This window comes from Corylus avellana, chromosome 1, assembly GCF_965113065.1.
Source record: "Corylus avellana chromosome 1, dhCorAvel1.hap1.2, whole genome shotgun sequence".
NCBI lineage: Eukaryota > Viridiplantae > Streptophyta > Magnoliopsida > Fagales > Betulaceae > Corylus > Corylus avellana.
The window spans coordinates 14,187,784-14,205,436 of NC_142490.1; the positions used below are offsets into that span (position 1 = coordinate 14,187,784).

General features: G+C 35.6%; 1 protein-coding gene across 1 annotated transcript; it reads right to left on the reverse strand.

Moving 5' to 3' along the window:
* Window positions 1–1,476: 1,476 nt before the first annotated feature.
* On the reverse strand, window positions 1,477–4,163 carry LOC132170438 (uncharacterized). Its single transcript, XM_059581424.2, has 3 exons — window positions 3,899–4,163; window positions 3,314–3,729; window positions 1,477–2,909 (listed from the first exon to the last, which is right to left on the reverse strand). The coding sequence occupies exons 1-3, from the start codon at window positions 3,962–3,964 to the stop codon at window positions 1,706–1,708; spliced, it is 1,686 nt and encodes a 561-aa protein (XP_059437407.2). The 5' UTR covers window positions 3,965–4,163; the 3' UTR covers window positions 1,477–1,705.
* Window positions 4,164–17,653: the final 13,490 nt, after the last annotated feature.

The window sequence follows — 17,653 nt, forward strand, 5'->3', positions numbered from 1 at the left end:
ACGCAAAACCAGCCAATAATACACTTGAAAATTGAGCTAAAAATAGTCAACATTTTGTGGAAACAGTCCTCTTCTCCAAGCAAAGTGACAACCTGGAACAGTAACATAATGATGCTACCTTTTCATAGGCTACAAAACCTCATTTATTCTCAACCGATCAGACTTTTGATAAAGTTTTTAAGAGTGTTTTTTTATTATATATATAAACTAAAATTTATCTTTGTGTTTTGAATTGTTTATTAATACTTAACTAAACGAACCTAATGCTTAACCCATAACAACCCATTAATCCTGACTCGATCAAAATTATTAGCATACAGGTAGCGGTGTAAGAGCATTCTCAACCAATTAATAAAATAATCAAAATGTTATTTTGGGTAATTCAATATGGTTAAAATAGGACTATAATGAACTATATTTGGATCAACAAGATGATGATAGATTTTGTTGGGTTCTGTTTACTCACAATAATTGAAAAAAAAAAAAAAAAAAAAAAGGCATTAAAAAAAATATAATATTCTCTTTTCAAAAAATAAGTGCTTTGAAAAAGTGAAAAAGAAGAAGATTAAAATGGAAAAATATATAATTTTTAAAACTAAAATAAGGAATAAATTTGATGACCCATTTATAATGGGAATGATCTTTACAAAAACTTTAATCCACATTTGGTACAAAAACCAGCAATGATGGCAAACAGAGTAGCAGGGAATCAACACCCCAAAGCACCAATGATGATAAAGTTGAGAAGGATTTGACATCTCCTTTCTAAAAACCCCATATGCATTCTTGTATTGAGTGTAAAAATTAGACCTTTCTCTTGTTCGTATATCAGCCAGACCTGGGGAAAAAAAAAAAAGAAAAAACCTGACAACTCCTTTTCCTTCTGTGGGGGGGATTCTTCACACTTTGTCCTGTTGGAGCAGCTTGGACCATTGGCACCCTGCCACGTCCCATATCCAAATGCACTCAAAGACACAAAACCCACCAGAAGATGAGGCAGAGGCTTAGGGTGCCCCCATAACCCATGCTTATGGGGCTATTCTTTCACCATGACTTTTCCTCACCAATCTGGTGGGAAAGAGTAGAAAACAAAATGAAGTCTATTGGAATGTCAATTATGTCAGTCCCATGGATAAAACTACCCAGATGAAAATTAAATGCAGCCACATAGGACATGAGAAAGAAGCCAACCAACCCCACCTTTCTCTTCCTTTCCTTTCACTTTCAAAACTCCCTCTCTCATTAGAAACTGCAATTACAACATCAGCGTCCTACCACCCAATCTTCCCAGTGCCATTAATACTACTACAGAGATAAGATTTACTGCAAATTTTGATGCTCCAAGCAAGCAAACTATGGACAGTTTGTGTTCCTTTGGCTTGTCTGAACAGGTAAACTTCATATAAATTTGTTGACGGATATATTAATACTATCCCCAAACACAAATTATGCAAAAGTAGGGAGAGAAAAAGAAAATTTAGAATGAAAATTTTAAGCTGCATAACACCAAAAGTAGAAAATTCGGTACTGAAATTCTGTACATAAAAAGCAGAGTCGTAGATAAAAGGAAAATAAATAAGAAAAAGGGTGACAAAATTTTCCGGCAGTCCTAATTTTGTACAAATAGAGAAAAATGGACCAGAGATTCCCCTGCCGGTAACATCTCATAAGTAAAATTTGAATTTTCTACCCCCAACCAATGCGATCAGCAGCTCAACGCCTCATATTTGAGTGGAATTTGACGGTTAAACGCAGCTTGGGAAAGCAAATTCCCGACCACAGCAAGATCCCGGCAAAACACCCCTTGGAAAACCGACGAGTTTGAAGAAGAAGAAGAGGATGAATTCTTGGAAGAGGAATTCATTTCGGTTTCCGGATTGGGTTCTTGGGTTTGCTGGATTGGCTTTGCTTGTGCTGCTGCTTGTAATGCAGTTGTGGCCTTCTTCCTCTGTTTCTCAGCCGCTTCTTCGTCCATGATCGTAGACATGACGCTCGAGTAACCCTTTTGGAGCAATCTGTAGAGCAACAGCGCTGACATCTTTGCTCGTTCTTTCACCGAATCAAGATCGCGATCATCAGCAAGCTCACACCGATCGATAAAGCTGTTGGCTTTATCGGGCTTGTGCTTCAAGCAGAGCAACAAATGCCCTCTCTCAAGCTCAGACCTCGAACACCCACGTCTTAATCCAATTAAACCGTAGTAATCCACATTCCCGGTCTCCCCAGAAGCGACTCTTTGCTTCAGTTGTTGAATCTTGGTCGTGAGCGCACAGAGCTTCCCGGGAATCTCTCTGTATCGGACATTGTGTCGCTTCCATGCCGGCCCGGGAAGCTTCCGATCCCGGAGAATCGAGTTGTACAAAAGCTTCAAATGCTCTAAATCATGCAAACAGTCCGGCAAGCACCGGATTGTCTCAAGAAGAGACGCTCTCGTGTCAAGAGCTTGAATGCAAGTTGGGTCCAAAGCCAGAGTCCTATTGCAATCAGCTATAGACTCTGCTATTCGACCGGCGGAGCGGTACGCAGAGGCTCTGTGCATGTAGCACTCGGCGAGGAACCCTTGTGGGGCCCCACGGCGACCGTCAACGATCTTGGTGAAGTGGCGGATGGCCTCGGAGTATAGGCCGGCGTCAAGGGCCGCCAGCGCGGCGGTCTTCCGGCGTAGAAGAAGCTTAATGTGGGCGAGAAGCTGGTTTACAGTCTCCGAGTCTGTTGGGTCATTGCGTGGTGGACTGGTGGGTGTGGTGGCGCTGGTGCCTGTGGTGGCGGAGATGGAGAAGCTGTCTTCCGACCAGCAAACGCTCTGGCGGCGGAATGCGGCTGTGGCTAGGCGCTTGCCGGTCTGGAGTAGAGCCATGGCGTCCTCCATTAGCCCCAGATGGCAACAAGCTTGTCCAAGAATCATGTACCTGATTTTACACAAACCATTAGAGAAAAATTCAAAGAAAGTAGTACATTTTTTAAGATCTACTTTCCTCTATTCTCAGTACTGTCAGGTAAATTTATTTTTTAATCCGGCATGTCTCATCACTCACCATATTATTTAATGAAAATATAATCATTTTTTTAAGATATTGTCGTAGAATTTCATTAAAAAAATGAATCATTCATGGGTCAAAAGCTTGAAAGTTCATAATGAGCAGCTGTGCATTTACTCAAACCAATTGAACACGCCTCAATAATACTAAACAAATTCATAAAAAGAAGAACTAAAATGCAGTAATAATTAACAGGTAAAAAAAAAAAGGACAATTTGCAATTTCGAGATCAATGGAACAGAACAATAAATTAACACGACCCAAAAAAAATTTACCTCCACTGCCCTTCCTTGTCGCAGTTTTTACAGAGACCTGCCATGACTCTCTTCTTCAAGTCCGAGACAGAGAAGCACTTAAAACTAGGATCTCGACTCGGCGACTCAGAGGACGAGTTGCCGGAGCCGAGAAGCTTGACTCGCTCCCTCGAGAGCGGCTGAGACGAGCTCTCAGATGACAGAGAACCGGAGTCGTCGTTCGCCATTTTCAGGCTCGGAATGTAGTCTTGGAGCATATCAGCCACGTCCTTGAACCGCCTTAGATTTAGCAGAGCCCTGGCTCTGAGCTCCAAGGCGTGCTCCATCCGCGGCGAGAGCGCTAGAGCCGCGTCGACGAGGCTCAGCGCCGAAGCGACCTCGCTCTGTTCTTGGGTCGCCATGAGATTGCGAGCATCTTTAATGTATTTCTCCACCATCTGCACATATGAATGAAACCACATTTCTCAATTGTTTAGAGCTTTAGCTTGTATATGAAAAAATATCATTCAGATTGACGCAATGATGATGAAATATAACCCAGAAAAATGGGTTAATGCTGTATTTTGAAAGAGATCAGAGAATGTGTGAATGAATTTGAATGTTTACCTTTCTGTTGGTAAGCCACCAGTGCTTCTTTTCACTACCAGACAGGCATGGAGAAGTAGAAGCCATTGTTGCTCTTGCAGAGAAGAAGAACCAATCCCACTCTCTCTCTCTCCGTGTGTGTGTGTCAACCGAAATACATTTTCCTCTGCTCTAACAAAGTCTGAGAAAGAGAGGGAAAATGGGAACAGGCTGAGAGAGAGAGAGAGAGAGAGAGAGATGGAGGGGGAGAGAATGAATGTGGGATTTAAAAGATTTTCTTGTGTAAATAAGGGAAGGTGGTGATGGAAACAAACAAAGCTTTAAAAGAAAAATTTGCCAGCTTTGACCCTCACACAAAGCTTTGATCCTTCAACTTCATAGCTGGCACCACACCGTAGATTCTCTCACACTCACAGCCTATGTTGCCTATATTACATTAAACAATACTGTTTTTTTAAACTCCTATCAAACAATTGATTGATAATATATATATATAAGATTGTAATTTTAATAATTGCATTTAAAATCGCTATTTTTTAAAATAGTAAAGGCGTGATTTTGGTTTAAATTTGTGCCTTTTCAAATGTATCTTCTTGACTACTTATAAAAATAGCAGATTTTTTTCTATTTTAAATTAAGTAATTTTTATATTTTGTAGTATCTTTTAAAATTATAGATTATTTTGTGAAATCGTAATCTTAAACAGCACCCTAAGAATATGTTCGGTTTGACACTACAATTACGCTGATGAAAAAATAAAATTTTAAATCAAATTGAATAAAATTTATGATTTGAGAGTGCATTTTTGAAAACTTGTAAATTAAAAATGTATAAAAATCTGGTGTTTCCAAATTAAAGGCAAGGATTTGCGGTTTTTATTTTTAAAATAAATGTATAAAAATTTAAAAATTGCAAGTTCTAAAACCGAAAATTTAAAAAAGGTAATTAAGTGGGGGTGAAAATATGTGACCGGATGCAGGCAGTGAGTGCATGATTGTGACGGGGTGCTGCCGGTAAGTCATCACGGGTCCTCGGGTTCAACCACCGGAGAGAAACGAGATAAGACGCCAGCAAATTTGCCCGTAAAGTAAGCAGTAGAGCTGTAGAGGGTTATTTATTTCGGGTAAAGAGTGAAATTACTGATTTACCCTTGGAGGCATTGACTCTCTAGATTTTATCAGTTACTCTCACTCATTAATGTTTATCGTGATCATTGATTTTACCCATCACAGAGATTGGGGTGGTTGAAATTCTCAAAAAAAATTGGATCATCCACAGTGCCCCTCTCACTATTTTCAGATTTTCCATAATTTAGGGGGTGCCATAATTGAATGATTCAATTTTCTGGTACTATCTTGGCATCTGTAATTATTATCTGTTGGTGATCAGTATTATTTTTGGTGGATTCTCAAACCATGTTGTCAATTTTGTTAGTTAAGTTTCTCTATTATTTTGCTGGATTGCATTGATTGGAATTAGGTGGAATATTAAATATCCATTGGAATGGCTATGGTCTAAAATTGAGAACTAGTGGGGAAAGTTTTTTATATATAAATATTCACGTAAGAGAAGGAGAATATTATAACACTAGGAGGAACGATAGCATTTTTCTTTAATTTGACTATACATAGGGGTGTAAACGAGCCGAGCTTGAGCGAGCTTCCCTTGTTCAGGCTTGGCTTGTTTAAATTTTACTCGAACTCGAGCTCGAGTCGAGCTTAAGGGCGAGCCAAAAAAATCGAGCTCGAGTTAATAATAAGTCGAGCCGAGCCAGCTCGCGAGCTGGCTCTTATATTTAATGTTTTTGTTTTTAAATTTTTTTTTAACTTCAAGTACTCTTAAACGGCTTAAGAAGTTAGTTTGCATATGAGCATTTGCTTAGCCTGACTAGTTGAGTATGAAGCCTGAGTCAATACAGCAAGGCATTTGGTTTCAAAGAGAGAGGATATGCATCCTTTTATAGATAAGCAAACTTGGAGATTGATGTTTTCTTAACAATGTGGGACAAGTTAACATGTTGCATTCAAACTGCATTGGGACAACACCCCCTACAAAAAAATATTTTTTTAACGTTTCTCTCTCAATCCGCCTCAACAGTCACAACGAATCTTTCACTTAAACTCTCATTTCCCACTCTCTCACTCTCACTCACCAGATAGGTAGTGATAGTGTTTGGGTCTGTTTGATTCTTCAATAGTTTATGTCTTTCGCAATCTCCGTCAATAGTTTCTTCTTGATTCTTCTTCCTTTCGTTTGGATATGCTCTAATTGAATCAAGGTCTTTTTAATGATTGCTCTCTCTCTCTTTGATCACGAAGGGTCTAGAATTTTCCATTCTCTAACGCTTAAATATAAATGCAATTTTAAGGTTTTAATAATTATGAGATTTATAATTAATTATGTATTACTTAGTTTATATATATATATACTCGAGCTTATACGAGCTGTTCACGAGCTTAGTCGAGTCGAGCCGAGCTTGCTTCGTTTAATATTCGAGCTATGATTTGCGTTCATGAAGTGCTTCATTTAATATTCGAGTCGAGCACGAGCCGAGCTTATGCGAGCCGAGCCCGAGCTTGCTCGCGAGACGCTTCGCTCACTTAACAGCCCTAACTATACATGAGAAAAAATTATTGAGTTCTGACGCAATAAAGATTGATAGATTCAAAGCTGTTTCTTAGTTTTATGGATGGTAGTGCGTGGTTGTTCCTAGTTTGTAGATCAATTTCTCGGAATGAATTCATTAACGAAACGAGAGACCTCAACCTATTAACTAGCCATGTGATTTTTTGAGTGCAGCTTCTTAAAGGGCTATAAAGTTTGAGATACTTGGTGAGGGGAATGAATGTTAAAGGGTAATTAAGGATTTGCTGATTATAATGCAGCATTTTCATCTCCATTGGATATTTGTTGATCTAGAATTGATGTCTATCATTACAAGGATTCGGATTTCGAGTGATGACAATTCATAAAGTAAATATGAGAGAAGAGTAAATGCTAGGTACATCTTTTTATCCTCTTAAAATCTTTTTAAAGCTGATGTGGCTTTTAAAATCACCATTAAATTTTAGATAAATAATACTTGAATTTTAATCCAATTATGATTTTAAAAGTCATATTAGTTTTAATAAGATTTTAAGAGGATAAAAAGATGGTGCCTAGCATTACTCATGAAAAAATCCCTTAAAAAAAAAAGGGGGTTGTTTGAGACATATTCGAATAGATTAACTTTATAAAAATTTTCTCACATTTACTTTTTGGTCCTAAGTAACCCAATCAAGTGGGTAATATTACTAATAAAGGTTAGGTGGATAGGGTAGTGAATAAAGAAATGAAGAGGGATGAATTAGTAAAATGGTGAGAGCATATTTATTGGGGGGGAGAAAGGGACTCTTCTCTCGTAAGCCACAAGAATCATGCTTTTCCTTTTGGGGTTTGCTTTGCTTTAGAGGGTATTTCACCCGCATTGATTAATGAATGCACATGAATATGGATAGATGGCCAGATGGGTGTGTCTTAAAGCCTTCTCTAACTTCCCTTTCCTCGGACCCCACCATCCCTACAAACCCTACAATCCCCACTTTATAAAAGTTACAGTTCCTACAATCTCCTGCATTGCCACGTCACCATGTTCTCCTAGCCTGTCTCCACGGTGTCATTTCTGCCTCTTGGGTCCCTCACATTACAAAGACAATCCCATTGTCATCAGCCACACAGACAAAAGTTTTTTTTTTTTTTTTTTTAATTTTTTTAATATTAAATTAGATTAAAAAAAAAAAGATTTTAATTGACATATATAGTTAGAATATGTGAAAAACTACATGCATCAGCATTTTTTAAAATACATAAAAATAAGGACACATATCAATTTAATAAATTAAATGATTGAAAATTCTTTCCAATATTGACGTGATATTCTAAATCAACTATTGATTTTTTTTATTATTATTATTTAATAAGAATTAATAAAGATATATAATATCTAGCATTTTTCAAAATTTATATATGCATGCCCTGTTTGGGTGTTAGAAACCATTATTGTGTGATTAAGTGTAGTACTATATATCTTTAAAAAAGTGTACTATTATTGTAGGATCGATGATTTAAGTGTTGCATATGATCATAACCAAATTAAACAATGAAAATTTAAAGCTTAGGACTTAGGAGAAATGTCATTGCCTCAAATAAATATTCTGGAAACATAATAGAAGAATGTTCATTAACTACTCTCCAGTATTTTCTTTATGTAACTAATATTCGTTATTCGTTACAATTATTGGGATATGATGATTTAAAAAAAAAAAAAAAACAGAAACAATTGAGTTTGGAGTTTGCACCATCACCATCTTCAAAAATTATCTTTAATAATCATTTATTAAAATTTGGCTTGGATTCAGTTCCAATTAGAACTAAACCCGTTGGGATTGAGATACGTGTCTCCTAATAGGACGCAAGAAACACGATTACTAGCAATTTAAACACCAAATAGAAAAGAGCCCTTATAGATCTCATCTGCCCAACCAAAAAAACTTGTGTGAATCTCATACAAATTATCTAACATTTGCTAACCACGCAAACAATAAAATTATTGAAAATCTCCGTCCACAAATTGGGTGGCCTCCTTTGACATCAAATTTGAGTAGCCCCATTATTGAAGAATGAACGTGGCATAGTACTTTTTTTCTGATTGAATAGGAATTAGGATTAGAGGTCCTACAAGCATAATAACAAGCTTATGTTTCTGTTGTTTTTGCTCCCATGGGTTTGGGACCATAGGACCCATTGACAAGCTAGGGTCTACAAGGCTTGGTTTCTTCCACAAACATGCTGCAACTCTGGTACAGATAAGGAATCCAGTTGTAAAACCCTAGGGGCCCTTTATTTGAAGAAGGCAGCCATTTTCTAGGTAGACGTCATCAATAACAGGAAGCCATGGCATGGCCTAGATGGTCCACTTGTTTTATTTGATAGACCTTTGTGAACAACCTCTATACATTTGATGTATTACTTCTTAGGTGTCTCCTTTTATATGATTGAAGCCTTGAAAAAGCTCTCACTCATCAACGATGACCATATATATATATATATATATATATACAATTTATGTCATTTTCCACTTCCTAGCTTCTTTATTTCCCATAAAAATAAAATAAATTAAATATTTTGAATGGTAAGGAGACGGGTGGGGATAAGGCACAAGAGGCGTATTTGTTTTCTCTTGTACGAGGGGTCAAAACTTAAAAGAAGTTGTCTGGCGAACCAAAAACTAGCTATGTTTTTTCTCTGATAGGCGGGGGCGTAATTAAAATTTTTTGTGCATTGGGAGCCAAAAATTAGCTTTGGGGGCCACTTCGTTTGAAATTTAACTTTAGAAGTAAACATCTTCTGAAGTCCATGCTTGGATTTATGTATGAAGATAGGAATTTGAAGGACAATTTCAAAGGGAAGTAGCAAACATATCATGCATGATGCACTCACTTGTGTTTTGTTAAAAACACATGCTTTTGTCTCCCTCTATGAATTTGAAATGACCATTTTTTTCCAAGGGGCATTGAACTTGGTAATGGGATCCTGCTTGCCTGGATAGCAACTATTATTCTTAGCAGGCATTGTTTGATAGAACCATAATTGGTGTTGTTTTTATTATACATCCAATTGCAACTACCTGCCCTTTGTTGCCATTCCTTGTTATTATTGCCAATTTCTTTGTGTTTTTTTGCATGTGTAATATTGCAGACAGCATACTCTGATGCAACTGAACTATAACAACTTGTTACTGTTTTTGTGCTTTTCTCTTAATTTTCCAGTATATACTTGAGATGTAATTTGTTTTGGTTGACTTTAAATAATGCAAACAAAAGAGAAACCCACCATATGCCCACTTGGCCAATCAACTAACTTATCTAAAGCTTGGTGGCTTTCATACTGGATCATGATCCTCCGAAATTTTTTACCTAAAATTTCAAAAAATTCGGAGTGAGATTGAGAGAAAGGGTACTGAGTTCAAGCAAGTGAGCCCTTCTGGCACCTCAACCACATGAGTCCTAGGGGTGTAAACGAGCCGAGCTTGAGCGAGCTTCCTTTGTTCAAGCTTGGCTCGTTTAAATTTTACTCGAGCTCAAGGGCGAGCCAAAAAAATCGAGCTCGAGCTAATAATAAGTCAAGCCGAGCCAGCTCGCGAGCTGGCTCTTATATTTAATGTTTTTGTTTTAAAATTTTTTTTTAACTTCAAGTACTCTTAAACGGCTTAAGAAGTTAGTTTGCATATGAGTATTTGCTTAGCCTGGCTAATCGAGTATGGAGCCTGAGTCAATACAGCAAGGCATTTGGTTTCAAAGAGAGAGGATATGCATCATTTTATAGATAAGTAAACTTGGAGATTGATGTTTTCTTAATAATGTGGGACAAGTTAACAGGTTGCATTCAGACTGCATTGTGACAATGCTCCCTACAAAAAAATATTTTTTTAACGTCTCTCTCTCAATCCCCCTCACCAGTCACAACAGATCTTCCACCTGAACTCTCATTTCCCACTCTCTCACTCTCACTCACCAAACATGTAATGATAGTGTTTGAGTCTGTTTGATTCATCAATAGTTTATGCCTTTTCGCAATCTCTCTCAATAGTTTCTACTTGATTCTTCTTCCTTTCGTTTGGATCTGCTCTAATTGAATCGAGGTTTTTTTAATGATTGCTCTCTCTCTCTTTCATCACGAAGGGTCTATAATTTTTCATTCTCTAACGCTTAAATATAAATGCAATTTTAAGGTTTTAATAATTATGAGATTTATAATTAATTATCTATTACTTAGTTTATATATATATATATATACACACACACACTCGAGCTTATACAAGTTGTTCACGAGCTTAGCCGAGTTGAGCCGAGCTTGCTTCGTTTAATATTCGAGCCATGATTTGTGTTCATGAAGTGCTTCATTTAATATTCGAGTCGAGCACGAGCCGAGCTTATGCGAGCCGAGCCCGAGCTTGCTCGCGAGACGCTTCGCTCACTTAACAGCCCTCCACATCCCCTCTCTCATTCTCATGCAAGAGAAGAATATTAATGTGGTTTTATTATTTATACATTAATTTTCCTTTTTCTATTTTTTTTTTTTTTTTAGTAAGGACTGAGTTTTCTTTTTCCTTTTTAAGTTATTAGTATGTTTTAGCCTATATAAGGAATACACATTCAATGAAACAATTAAGTTTTGAAGTATCAATTAAATTTCAATCTTTTAGAGTTACTTCCTTGTTTTCTTATTTGGGGGCAATTAGAGTCTTTTTGTTCCCTATTTATTATTTTCTCTCTTTTTGAATTTTCTTTTCAATAATAAATTATTAGTTTTTACTGCTATCGTACGCTGTCAAAACAATCTTAGTGAATTTCAAGGCATTAACCACCAAAGACAAACAAACAAGAAACACGTGTCCCAATCTCAACGATTCTAGTTTGTTCAACTTGACTTGACCCGACTCGACCCGACCCGACACAATTAAAATCCATTATTGATTTAAAATGCTAAAAAGGTAATCATAGGATACCCACCACCAAAGAAGAAGGGAGGGGTGGATTATGCTTAAAGCATGATCCTTATTTAAAGGGAGGGGATATGATGAGCATGATGGGGGGTGAATCTCTCATTGCCAATAGTAGTACTAGTACTAGTATTATTAGTTAATTAGTTTATTATATAGATTTAGGTTAATGGGAAACGCTCCCATTCTCTAAGACATGTTTGTATACGAGGGGGCAATATGTGACGTGAAGCCCTAAAGATGCCCTTATCATCAAAATCAAAAACAAAAACCCACATGGATAAGGTTGTTTTTTTGACGGCATAAAGAAGCTAATTGATTAACAAAGCCTAAATTGTAGCAATTGGCACACCACCAACCAATCATGTTTCTTAGTTAAATTCATCGATCTCCAACGTAAAAACTCTTCTTTTTTTTCTTTTTCTTTTCTAAAACTTCTGCAGAGCGCTCAGAGAGGGCTCAGAGGGGCGCACGTGTTGAGTGGATCAAATTTCACGTGGGGATGGTGACCCATGTGCAACGACGTGCAGCTTTGTTAGTGCTCTGCTTACCACCTCTAAATGGCCAACAACGCCAGCTTAATTCTGGTGGTCACTGCTCATGGTGGTTTCTTTGCTCATAATATTCCACCTGATATTGCAGGCTATTTTTTTTTTTAATCTTTTTTTTTTTAAAATAATAATCTTATTTCTTTGGAAATTTGTAGGAAATTTGAAGGAATTATAATAGAGATTCTTCCCGTTAGGTTGAAAATCCAGGAGGATAAAGACAAACAAAATAGTTTGAATTAATTGTTATTAATTCTGTCTTTAGTTTATTCAAATGAGACCTTAATTAAGACCTAATCCTTCTTCTTTTTCTTTTTAAACAAAATCCAAATAACTACTAATTTTTTTGCAAGGTCTTTTCAAATTTATTATTAGAGTTGCAATATAATGTTCCATTTCCGAGACCCAAAATAACAAAAATACCCTCTATAAAATAACTTTTTAGCTTAAAGAGTATTTTTATTATTTTGGGTTGCATATCTGTAACCCTAATGATAGATTGCCGGGCGGAGGATTAAAAAAATTGAAACATTAGATGTGACATTGCAAAAAAAAAAATTGGTAGGTAAAGAGATTAAATATAATTAATCCTAAAAATAACTTAGCGCATGGCAAGAAAGGGTGGAATTTAAGTTTCAAGCACTTCACTAGGTTTGATTTGGCAGCAGAATTTTAATATATATATTTCATATTAGGGCGGTTGAATTGAGCCCTACCAGATAACTAAATAACAAAACTTTAGGAAGACAACAAAGAAATGGATCAAAAAATAATGATGCTTTTAATATTTTAAAACATATATACTAAGAAAGAAAGAAAATCACGAATCAAACAGTTAAACTGTCTAGCTTTCCCAACTGCATGATTTGAGAAAGACATTATAAAGAAAAACTTTAAGAATTAATTAAAAAAGAGTAAGAATAAGAATTTAATTGGCGAATTGGAATATTAGTACTAACAAATTCAGAAAAGATAAATGATTTTGCATAATTAAATATATATGTTAACGTTACCTTATGAGTTGACCCTACAAATGGTTCTGCTGTTTGGATCATTTTAGGTGAATGTGCAGCATCTTCATCGGATACCCAGGATCTAAACAATTTGTAGTCAAATGTTCACATGTTTCTTCTATAGAATCATCAGATTTTATGTCTAAACTAAAAGACTATCAACAAAAATAATTAGTATTGGGTTAACTAGTCCTTTTCCTCAACAACTTAGCCACATTAATAAAGATTGGGTCAATTGCGCAAATGTCGGGACGAATTTGAAATTGAAAATTTTTGACATTACCCGCGAATCTGGTACAAATTCATGTGGCTGATCTTGTTTGATTGGGTCACCTCCCATCCGGTGAAAGGGTGTACGTCATAAGGGGCAATTGAAACTGTGGATTGGTTCTTGTGAATCAAGGGCATTTGCTATTATGAATTATTGATCGAATTATGATTTATTTATATAGTCTTATACTAATATGCAAATACAAATTACCATCTCTTAAGAACCAGGAAGGTCGAGAGACCATCCCCTTTAGATTTTCCTTAATTATAATCAATTTTATTTTTTTGACATAAAAATTAGACTATAATTCCTATCAAAAATAGGTGTTATAAGGTTTGGTAAACCTGATTGAATATAAGGTCACCCCAATAATGCAGAAAATTGTCACATTTATGCGAGAAATATATTATAGCACACATAGACATAGAGGTACCAACTATTCAGCCTGCTGATCACTAGGGCATTGACAAGACGGCAGCGAGCACGCCGAGTCAACTCAGACTGCAGAGTCATTGACAATTACATGCCAGCATACAGTACTGCCTGTGGAACAAATCTAAAGAATTCAACATGTTTGATCACATGCAATGCGTTTTGCATATTGCTTTCCTAGTAAATAAATAAATAAAGAAAAAAGAAAAAAAAAAGTTTGATCAACTTGTAATTTTATGTGCCAATTTGAACGCAGGATTGACCATTTTTTTTTTCTTTCACAATTCGGGAATTAGATCCGCGCTCAACATAAAATTAATAAGTTAAAGTTGAGTAGTCTAACTTATTTAATTGAACAAGTTAGATTTGAGTTGATATGTATATATAGATTTATACCTACATGTAGGTGTGATAATTCGTGTTTTCGAGTCCGTTTGAGATTGCGATTTCAATAAGTGCGATTTTAAAAATTACGTTTTTAAAATCGTAAAAACGTTTGGTAAAACATGTAAAAAAATATTTTTTTATCAAATATTTTTTATGCGAAATCATGATTTTTGGTTTAAATTCGTGCTTTTTTAAATAAACATCTCTAACCTGTTTATAAAAATCGCAGATTTTTTCTTTTCTATTTTAAATTAAGTGTCTTTTAAATCGTAATGCCAAATGCCATATGTTTTGCGATATCTTTTAAAACACATTTTATTCTTGTGAAATCGTAATTCTAAACACACCATTCGTGTTAGATTTGGGTCGTGTCAATGCATGAGTATAAAATCATATAAGTCAACAATTACCCAACCCATTTAATTATAAAGAGTCAAATTCTTCAATCATAACCCTCTAATTTTATCTTGGGAGTTCATGTTGGGTATCGATCCATAGGTATAAAACTATATATGTTAACCTTAATATAACTTATTTAATTAAACGAGTTAAACTCTCAATTGTAGTTATTTAATTTCATGTTGGGTTTATATCGAGTTTACATATCGTGTCAAAAGTTGTCAGTCTTACCTATATATATCTTGACGCTACCAAATCTAATAAGCGGGCAGGAATTACAGCCCGTATGCAAAGATTTCCTTTTTTTTTTTTTATATTTCAGTCAAGTAATGATAAATTTATGGACCATTGAAGCAAATGCCATTGATTTTAGGCTCCGCTAACAGGCGACCATAGTACAATTATCCTCAAATCCCAGATTGGCCAAGAGAGTAAAAGCTAAAAACTGATCCAAAGGCAAAAAAAAAAGAAAAAAAAAAAAAGAACAGGCACAGTGGTGGTCTCATGCAATTATTGGCAACATGTACAGAGCATAGAAAGTGGTTGTAGTTAAGCTTTTCAGCAAAGCCATATGCCCTCCCAGAGAGGGTTGAGAATTTTTCTCTCTTTCTCGAGCCCACCCCCACTGATGATGCCTGCAGCCTTTGCCAAAGTAATTCTTTCTTTAAATAATCACCAAACCAGAAAGGCAGAAGGGTGATATAAATTCGTTGCTCTATTCCTTCTGTTTACGAAAAAAGAATATTTACCAAAAGACTTTTTTAGGCCCATGATCGATCAAGATGATCAAACTTGAACAACAAGATAACTTCTAATCGAAGCTAGGTCAAATTTTACCATGCACAGTAATTTTTTTCTGGATATATATGCATGGGAACATGCATGTACCTGAAATAGGATTTGTTCCATTTTCTTTTTCTATTTTTTTTGGTGTCAAAATATGATTTGACAACCCTTTTTTTTTCTTTCTTTCTTTTTTGACAAAGGGGATTAGACATCACATGACTACTCATTAAGGCCAAGGAAAAGCACTAATGCTTTCATTAATGAATAATGAACCTACTTGATTAAGATTCTCTTTTCTAGGATAATATCAACATTACGATTTTAATGGTAAAATGTTTAATCAAATCGGTTTTCAATAGTTTTGAGGATTTTGGATATATGATTAAGCCTTAACAATTGTTATTAAAACAGGCACCACGTCATAGTCTCGAGTCACAGAGAAAGTGATATATACGCTCGTATGAGTATAGTTGCATAGTAGTGAAGTGGTCAAAAAAAAGAAAAGAAATGATTAATATCGAATGAACGTGAATATATAGAATACAACTTCGTGAATTCGAAAGTGTAGTAAAATATCAAGATCTTAAAGGCTAAGGATTTAACCAAATGAGTATCCTAGGCGGTACTTAAAAGTTGTGGATGCAACAAATTTTGTAATAAAGATAGATAGATAGATAAGCTTTAAAGTCACGAGGAATTTTTTCTCCCACCTCTCTTTTTCTCAAATGTGTTTCCACATGTCACAGATGCTTTTCTCACCATCAGATTCATCATCTCCAAGTCTATATAACCCTCAAAGATTCTTCACAAACAGGATTATTCTGATCATGGTAGTGAGGGAACATACATATATACGTAACATACCCATGCCGATGCCGTCATGCCATTGTTCATACATGTCAAAATCAGTGCCATGACGATGCTCTATAATTTGCTCTTGTCCTGGTAGTCAGGCCAGCTGCATCATCAGTCATCAGTATGATGCATGCTGCATGCATGCACATGGATGGCACATAATTGTGTTGCAGGGCTGGCCAATAATTACCCTTAATTTCCTAGTTCGGAAATCGAAAAATTGTTTTCTCTTGTTGTTTTCCTGGGAAAGAGCACAAAAAACTCGATGCTTTAATCGATTTTTACAGTTAAGATTTTAGAAAATTATGGTCCTCTGTAATCTATTGATGGACAAGTAGTGTGTTGAAGAGATATATGTCGAAATTAATGTTTTCTAGTCAGTTTGCTCCCAACATGTGGAAGAAACGTAATTGCATGCATGCCTGAAATGGTGGGTTTTTTTGGGGACCATAGCAGCCATGAAGGGAATGAGAAGCTGGAAGCTACATGCAGTAGCGTGTAAGAAAGTTTCTGCACTTCAGTTGAGCCCATATGCAGTGGATAAAATGGTCCCTAGAGCAGTGCTATAATGTGTTTTAACCGACTACCCATGAATATATTTGGCACTTTTGACAAAAAGGTTGTCCTTTGTCTAAAGCCTTCATGCCTCAAAATCGTAACATTGAAAATTAAGGACCGGTCTTATAATATTAATTAAATAATTAAATTTATCAATTTTTATTTTTATTTGTTTAAGTTTTTGAGACAATGGGTAATTTTATTTGAATTCCAACTTCACAATCTTCACCTTCATTTCAGTTGAAATATTTCACGTGTTGGCAAAAAAAAAAAAAAAGAGCATAAAAAATGACTTAAAGATATTGGTAAGACACATATAGTTTTTTAGATGAACAAATATGATTATTATTCCAAGTTATATATGTTATATAGTCGAATAGGCAGTAAAAATTATGCAGGGTTTGGGTCTTGTGGATCCTATCTGAAGCAAAGAATACCTAAGACTTGACAATATGCTGTGGCCTGTCCTATCTTGCTCAAGAGTGGGCAAGGTCCATTATATATTGGCCCATATGCAAAGCCAAGCATTTCCTCAAAGTTCACATTTAAATGAGATTTCAAATTTTGGAACCACGTCTAATAAACCGAAGGTCACTAGTTCGAATCTCCCTCCCCCTCTTGTGTGAACATGTCAAAAAAAAAAAAAATTCAAATTACCATGAGTCCTTCATTGTCTTAGTGACAGTTTGATTTGAAAAAAATAGTGAATTCAAAACGCTGGTTTAATGAAAATATGATTCTTTTTTTTTTAATATTGTTAAGCTAGCGTTTGATAAAATCAGTAAATGAGTTTTATTAATGTCAATTAAGCCTTTAAAATCGTGTATTTTTAAAAACGGTCCGCTATTTTTCAAATGGAACACTTTCTACAATCTTGTTTAGAAACAAAAATTACATAGCCAGGACTTCATAACCAGGCAAGTAGAATTCTCAAACCCAACTATGATTTATGCAATAAGCTTGCTAAAAAAAGATTACAAATAGTAG

What these genes read in the sequence shown, in the direction of transcription:
- LOC132170438 (XM_059581424.2), bottom strand. Translation starts at nt 3,964, where the DNA reads ATGGCTTCTACTTCTCCATGCCTGTCTGGTAGTGAAAAGAAGCACTGG. An exon ending in GGTGGCTTACCAACAGAAAG is followed by an intron (nt 3,730 to 3,898) that starts GTAAACATTCAA and finishes TCATATGTGCAG; the next exon opens with ATGGTGGAGAAATACATTAA. An exon ending in GACAAGGAAGGGCAGTGGAG is followed by an intron (nt 2,910 to 3,313) that starts GTAAATTTTTTT and finishes GTGTAAAATCAG; the next exon opens with GTACATGATTCTTGGACAAG.